Source organism: Xiphias gladius, chromosome 16 (genome assembly GCF_016859285.1).
Source record: "Xiphias gladius isolate SHS-SW01 ecotype Sanya breed wild chromosome 16, ASM1685928v1, whole genome shotgun sequence".
NCBI lineage: Eukaryota > Metazoa > Chordata > Actinopteri > Istiophoriformes > Xiphiidae > Xiphias > Xiphias gladius.
Genome location: NC_053415.1, coordinates 24,389,201 through 24,397,530, shown reverse-complemented (window position 1 = coordinate 24,397,530; position 8,330 = coordinate 24,389,201). Strand labels below are relative to the sequence as shown.

The window sequence follows — 8,330 nt, the reverse complement described above, 5'->3', positions numbered from 1 at the left end:
CGTACAGGCAGTTTTGAATAGATAAGCAGCACGAAATATCACATAAGCTACAAATCGTGCACGGTTTAGTCTGTCGGACGCTCTCCGGAGTCCCCCTGCACCTTGCGACCCCTCACATCCGGCGCGAGCAGGAGACGTAGCAGAACGTGGAGACAATGTTTGTGAGAGCTGCTTTTAAAAGGCCATTAGGTTATCGGCCAGTCCCTCATGTGCACTCAGGGGGCACCGGCTGGTATAAGCTACTGGCCGTAGCTGCTTTTACTATTGCTGGGGAAAAGTGCACATCCCTTTTCGGAGTCACTGAAAACATAAATCCTTATTAATTACTTCAAGAGGGGCCAATGGAATTATGTATAGAATTGCGGTCGTGCTGTAATTCAGTAAGTTCGTAAGCGCTGAAAGGAAGCAATTGCAAATGGCATCGCACAGAATAGAGAAGAGAAAAATCGTCCGCACCAGGGATCTCAAGCTGTGGGGCGAGACCTCACCTCTTGCCCCGCCAGGAGACACCCGCCACGTGGCGCTCAGCCCATGCGGCCAGTTGCGGCCGCGCACACGAACCTCTCGATCGGACATGTGGCGTTCATGTTTTTGTTTACTGTAACTCAAAAAATGGAAAAAAATGAATCACTGATTTCAGTTCTGCAATTCGTAACGATACATAGTGTTGAGACTGACACATTACTTTGTATGAAAATATCCAAATGGACCATTTTTTAGTGTATTATTATTTGATTTATCTTTCAGTGCAGCAGCTCCCCAATGAGGTTTTTATTGATATGATCACAACTACTTTTGCCTGTTAGCTATATTGTCATTTGGAGGAAAGCTTGGCCATGTGACTGAGTATAAAGACATGTAAAGTTATTAGGTTTTCACCGCTCCTCTTACAAAGTAAGGTGCAGTATTAATCAAAATTAGAACAGGGCGTATTTGGATGAAGTGAAATCAGTCAATGCGTTTTAAATGAGACAAAACTGTTTCCGGTTTTCCATTTAATTGCTAAAGTAGCACAGGCGTGGAGCAAGTCGTATATCCCCCGATCGTAAAAAGCATTAAAAAGCAGTTACCGCTTTTACTGTTGTGGCTGATCGGTATAAACTGCCATAAAGTGCCAGAATTCTCGAACCTAATTACCACTAAATTCATCACCAAGCCATCCCACAAAGTGTAATGGCCTTTCACCCATGGTGACACGATAAACACGAAGGCCCTTAAGTCACTGGTCAGGAGTGTTACTAGCTTATTATTATAAAAAGCCCCTTTTATTGCTGGACAAGATTTAGGTCAGCTACACGGTGTAGCTGTCTGTCCAGCCCGCTCTCACTCCCAACGCTTGTGAGTGTGTAAACATGACCAGAAAAAGGTTTAATAACGCTGTAGTCACTACAAATTGGTATGGTACTGCGGGATCGGATATTTTGATGGACAAACAAATACGTTGTCTGTGGCCATTTTTACTAATAGATTCAGCATCAATGTATTTTCAAATTGTAAATTAACAACGAATCCTCGTTATGTTAATGAAAACCGTAACCCAGTCGCAATAACGTTTTCTGTTGCAGTTTGGAAATGGAACTTTAAGGAGACAGCTCTCCCATCGGGCTGCCCAGCGTGTTAAAAAGTGACTCCCCACCAAGCGTCCGTATGTGGAGTGTTTAAAGGCTGTTTACATTTCAACAATTAGATGCAACGATAAGAAATAACACTGCAAATAGTCCTTTTTAAAAAAAAAAAAAGGAATTACAGCTCTAGAGCTAAATATTTAAAAAAAAACAAAAAAAAAACAAAACGCCAAACAATAAATCTTTTCACCTGCCAGCAAGGACCTTTGCCAAGAGGGCACTTTACGAAAGGTTCGTGCTTTTCCCCTCCAGATCTCAGCCCTACCGGTGCGTGTGCCCCATCCAAACAACAGGAGGCACTAGTGTGGCCACATTGTTCCCCCTCAGTTGATTCCCACCTGCAACCATAACGATTCAGTGTTCAAGCTGCTGATTCGGGGTTCCTGCTGCCACAGGAAAAAAAGACTCAGAGGTCAAAGTTTCGGAGCCTTTTCGTCTGACTCACCAGATGTAGGCTGTGGGTACAGGCCTGCCGTTGGCCACGCTTTCTCCTCCCCTTCCGCCTCCGGCCTTTTACCGTTTTTCCCAATCCCCTTCGCATTGGGAAACACCTACAGGATGAAAACGGCATGTTTGGACAAAGATCGGGACCGTGCAGTCACACGGTCGACGTACGCCTCTCACTGCTTTTGTGTGGCATTTTCTTTTCGCGGGCGAATGAGCCGTGTCAACGGCAGTGAGCGGCTCTCCACGTGCACTCGTTCCGCCAAAACGAGGTCCCCCCCTGCGACACTGCTTTGCAGGGGCACTGCCGCTGCATCCTGGGCTTGGCTCCGCCCGAGACGACGGCGATCGGTTTAAAGGAATACAAACAAGCCAGAGACCACCCACCAGCACTGACACCGCGCTGTGGAGACAGGTCTGGCTACTCGAGACTACACAGCCTTGAAACATCTCAATAACAGGTGAAGCCCCTTTTTAGAAGTTGAAGTCAAGTCATTTTACAACAGAGGATTAACAATATATTCACTTTTATTATTAAATTATACATCTATACAATAGATCCTTAATAAAACTGCAGCTATACAAATCATTATGAAGAAGTATCCACGTGATATTACCCATTGTAATATAACCTAAACACTCTGAGAGGTATGTTTTCATTCTCTGATACTGGAGATCTGCAGACTATCAGATCTTGAGACATATTTAGATTATAAGGACATGCACGGATAAGGTCCAGAGGCTCAGGACCCTATCTCTCCACCAGGCCACTCTCGTGTCACTTCCAGTCACGTGATCTTTAGCCATGGCGGCGGTGGGGCTCCTGGAAGGGCGATAGAGTTTGTCAGTCTTTTCGTCCATCCGTTCATCGGCGCGTTGGTCCGCAAATTGGAATCAAGAGTAAAGTGTCTTCACAATCGTCGGGTTGCTCTCCGTGAAATTTTATACAGACATTTAGGATCCCAAGAGGACGAATTATAATGACTCGTCCGACACTTTAGTTCATGACAGAATACTTAAAAAAAAAAAAAAAAACGAATGCCGCACTCCTGTCATCCTCAGATGCAGTTTTTTTTTTTTTTGGGGGGGGGGGCTTAACCCTTATGCTTAGCGCGTTAAGCTTGAAGTACAAATGATGTTGACAGAGACGGCTAACCTGCCTAAGAGCAGCTGAAGCCAGTGGTTAATGAGCTAAATCTGATAATACAGAGCTGAGCCCGACAAGCTGATTTGGAAATTTAGGCAAAGTCGCTCTTTCCTCTGGCGCCACCTTCAGGTCAAACTTAGTTTAACTTATTTTTTTGCCACAGTAGTGGTAAGGATCTAAAAAAAGTCGTCCATGCTTTAAATTTGGTTTTGGGGTGTGAAAGGTGCCCTCAAGAACTCTAGGTTGCTCTAGACTTTTTGTCTTAGGTGTGTACGGTTTTGTTCTTATGATCAACCAGTGTAAGATGTATATAAAAAGTATTCTGCTTGAAATATATAGAAAACGCTTCTTATCCCTGTAATCCAAATCGTAAATAAATAAACAAATTACGTCAGGTAACATAGTGGCCTTTTTTCGGTTGCAAAGAGCCCTAAGCACAGCTGACTAGCGCTGTAGAAATAATGGTCAAACTAAACTTTTTGTACCAGCGCTTTCTGATTTATAGAAAGATTGCAGCCTCACAGTCTAAGTCTGCACAAAAGGCCTCCCTTTCTCCTGCCATATCACCGAGCTCGCAGCTGCAATAAAGGAATCGTGACCTTTAACAGTGGCACAAATTCACTCAAGTACTGTGACAAAGTGTAGTAGAGGAGGTTGTGAGTCACACATTTTGCCCCCCGGAGCTTACCGCAGATGTAGAAGCTGCAAAAAAAAAACCAACTTGCTGCTGGGATTGTTTCTTACTACTGCAAACTTCACACGCCGGTTAAATTTGTTTCTGTGAGCACTAGCGGCACCAAACACTTTCTGCACATACAACACCGAACCGCTGCCTGTATGCCACGGGACACCAAAGATACCGACGGGGAGCTCCATGGCTCGCCAGATTGGTTCACACACACCGGTATCAGACATTTTATACGCAGGGTTTCTCAGCCCGTCCATGCTATCCCTGGCTGCCTGCAGAGTTTAGCGACGCTCATGAAGGCAGTCCGGCTGATAAACCCCTCACTGTACGTATCTGTGTCAATTACTTTTTAAAATTGAACTCTTATAACCCTCTAGAGTCATTTCTCGTGTCTGCTACTCTCATGGTACAGTATACACAGGTGTTTATTCTAGATTTTCCTGTACGGGAAAACTAATACACAAAGAATCAGCGCAATTAAATCAACATTAAAATCCGTGATTTCACAAATCGTCAGATAAATATCGCCAATCACGAAATATATGTGGCCCAAACGGTGCACAACGCTCGACTGGACCTTGAAACACTTGAAAGTGTTGCGCTGGAGAGGGATTAGACCTTCCCGGATCTATTGGACTTTTTAAAGTTCGTAAGTCTTCATGCTACTTCGAACAGTGCAGTGAAGAACAGCTCAGTGAATGAAACATTACTTGACTAATTGTCAAGTGGCAGATGTTGTGCATGGCTGTGAAATTCCAATTTCCTTTTATTCTGTGTGGCGTGGGTTGCAGAGCTGAATGACAATAAGGTCCCCTCTATGTAAATGCGACTGCCTTTGTGCAAATCAAACGAAACAACATCTAAAATGTTAAAATAAAAACTCGTATGCAAATTAGGCACTCATACAGTATAGGCAGTATTGTCCCATTTTCTTCTTCTACAACTTTCACCACCACTGAAAAAACAAACAGCAGCTAACGCACGCATAACTTACAGGCCTGGCCTACATTTCCTGACTTGCGAGTACAATTGAGTGAGTCCCACTGAAATGTGGAAATATTCAGCATTTGAGGGTTTTAAACAAAATGTTGTAAGTTGTGCGCATTGGGGATGGACGGCAGCTTCTGCTCGCTGCGCTCACGGTGTCCCTCTGTCCACCCCTGCAGAACATTCATCTTTTTGCTTTACACATTTTGCAATGACAGAAACCACAGCAGCTCGATTTGGACAGTTTCACCAACATCAAATACACTAATAGCTGTAAAGATTCAGCCACTTGCTTGTACTTGTACAGAGATGAGTTGTTGTAAGAAAATGCCGTAGCAGCACGTCCACCTGTTAATCCTTTGAAAGAGAGAGGTAAGTTTGCAACTTGGGGCCCGAGAGTGCACACTGCGGTCAGATGTAGTACTCCTTCATGCTGTCCCTGACTGAGTTGTGGAGGTGCATCTCTGTCCTGTAGTCTGTGTACATGCTGTTTCTGTGCTCCTCTTTGATGCCGCTGCCGCCGCTCCCCTGGGCCCGCCGCTGCTGGTAGACGAGGCGGCTCATCACGGCCAGGGCACACGCGGCGATGAAGACCACGGCTGTGACCACACCTGAGGACACAGCGGGGAGGTTGCGTGAGTGGGTCTCGGCGGACAATGCCCCAGTGTCCCCGTCGAGTCTCTTTCTCTGACCTCCGACCACTGATCTAAACCGCCGCCCAGTTACAGCTGTCACAGCAGTCTGATCGTTCAAAATTCTTCCCCTTTAAACCCAAAACCCCGCACTGCATGCTCAATCTTCAGAATACAGCAACCTCAAGACGCGCAGCGCTCAGATGTTAATTACTGGACAAAGATCATTAAATCAATGTCGGCATGTGCTTGCGAACACGTCTTGTCACTTTGACAACACTACCAAGCTGAGAAGCGTAACTGGCAGTCACGTGACCACACATGTGCTGAGGCTCTGTTACTTGATTCAAATTGTAGTTTATTACCAATTGTAGCTTATTCAGATACCAATGTAATCGCAGTGCTCTTGACTGTTTTTGCGCAGTATTTATCGTTCCTCTTAAGTCGATTACAGCAGAAGTGATTCAAATATGTAACGTTCGATATGAAAACACAAACGTTGTCACAGATGCAGAGCAAAATTTGATGGATTGAAGCGCCACGGAAATCATTATTTCAAGAAAGGGTGGTGTGTAGGATTTACTGCAGGAAAGCCATCAGGTATGAATAATTACCATAAGACAATAAAAATTACGAGAAGGAAGAAATCATTAAACAACAAAACGTGAAAGGATTAATTCTCCACAAGTTTTAAATATCTAATTGCTCTTTATATTACCAAAACATCAAGAAAAACTCTGCTTTGATCATAATACGTTTCCAGAGTCCATGACATGATAATGCATCAGTGGTGAAAATGTACGATGTTCTGATGATCTGATAAACATTGAATATTCATGCATTACCTCATTTGATGTAACTGTTTATTTTTTTCCATGCGAAATTAGTTTCTCTGACCAAAATAAGTCTATGCTTTTGCATTTTAAAATAGAAAGCTTTTTGGATTATTCAAACATACACGTTTACGCAGTGCTAACATACTGGGATATTGTTCGTGTCGCAAGAACGTGTCGCACAGTCATTTGCACCACGCATTTTGACGATAACACAATATAGAGATAAGATCCAGATTATTTGTAGGTTTTTTTTTTTAAATTAAATGGTACAGAAATGAAAGAAGCTTTATAGAGCTGATATTGATAATTTAAAAAAAAAAAAGCCTTCATCTGATCCTTGATCCTAAAGAAATAACTCTGGAGTCTCCACTGGTTGCCTGGAAACTGGACCCAGCCAAGAAATATTCCTGCACACAACCCCCCATAAGACAGGAGATTGATGGTTTTTTGCACTTTGGTTTTTGTAAGTAAATGAACAAATTGTAACGAACATGTTAATTAGTGAACTTTAGAGGTGCTGGAAGGCTGAATTTCTTACCTTTGAGCAGAGCCAAGCTAGCTGTTTCCCACTGTCTGCAGTCTCTATGCTATGCTAGGCTATGCTAACCATCCCCTGGCTCCAGCTTCTTATTTACTGTGCATGTACGAGAGTGGAATAAACAGTCTCAGCTAAGTTTTGGCAAGAAACCAAATAAGTTTTTTCCTAAAATGAAAATGTAAACTCACTGTGCACTTTATTAGGAACACCGTACTAATACTGGGTAGGGCCTCCCTTTGCTCTCAAAACAGCCTCAGGTCTTTGAGTCCTGGATTACTCAAAACTTTCCTTTGAAATTCTGGTCCATGTTGACACGACTGCATCGCATCATTTCTGCAGATTTGTCAGCTGCACATTCATGCTGCCAATCTCCTGTTCTACCACATCCCAAAGGTGTTCTGTTGGATTCAGATCTGGTGACTGGGGTCTGTTGACTGGTTTGAGACGACTTTTGCTTTGTGACATGGTGCATTATCCTGCTGGAAGTAGCCATTAGAAGATGGTAAATTATGGCTATAAAGGGACGCACATGGTCAGCAACAATACTCAGACAGGCTGTGGCATTCAAACCATGACTGACTGGTTTTGAGGGGCCCTTAAGTGTGCCAAGAAAACATTCCCCAAACCATTACACCACCACCAGCCTGGGCTGTTGACACAAGGCAGGTTGGGTCCATGGATTCATGCTGTTTATGCCAAATTCCGACCCGACCATCTGCTGCCTCGCCATAAATTCAGATTCATCAGACCAGGCTATGTTTTTCCAGTCTTCAACTGTCCAGTTTCGGTGAGCCTGTGCCCACTGCAGCCTCAGATTTCTGTTCTTGGCTGACAGGAGTGGAGCCCGACGTGGTCTCCTGCTATTGCAGCCCATCCGTCCCAAGGTTGGACGTGCTGTGCATCCTGAGATGCTCCTCTGCTCACCGCGGTTGTAAGGAGCGGTTATCTGAGTTACCGTAGCCTTTCTGTCGGCTCCAACCAGTCTGGCCTTTCTCCTTCTGACCATTTTGGCACCATTCTGACTAAACTCTGAAGACTGCTGTGTGTGAAAAATCCCACGAGATCAGCAGTTTTCAGAAACACTCAAACCAGCCCGTCTGGCACCAACAGTCATGCCACAGTCAAAGTCACTGCGATCGCATTTTTGCTGCTGACCGGAATCTGCATGATTTTGTTCCTTGCACTGCCGGCACGCGATTGGCTGGATGGATAAGCACATGAATAAGCAGGTGTACAGGTGTTCCTAATAAAGTGCTCGGTGAGTGTACTGCTTTTATCTACAGGCAGATGTTACATTAATCAAAATTCCATACTACGTCTAGTCAAAGTACCACAATAGTGGATGCCATCTTTTAACGTGTCGAAGTTCAACTTATGCGTTGTGTTTTGATTTGCTGACATAAAATGCAGTGTGTGTGGATCAGCCTATTTTG

General features: G+C 44.1%; 1 protein-coding gene across 3 annotated transcripts in view; it reads right to left on the bottom strand.

The window, feature by feature from the left end:
- Positions 1-3,188: 3,188 nt before the first annotated feature.
- Positions 3,189-8,330, bottom strand: part of LOC120801996 (contactin-associated protein-like 5) — an 82,905-nt gene continuing 77,763 nt past the window's right edge. For all 3 annotated transcript variants that reach the window (XM_040149398.1, XM_040149400.1, XM_040149399.1), the window contains one exon: positions 3,189-5,502. In XM_040149398.1, the coding sequence (XP_040005332.1) occupies positions 5,303-5,502 (200 nt within the window). In that variant the 3' untranslated portion in view covers positions 3,189-5,302. The remainder of the gene's footprint in view (positions 5,503-8,330) is intronic.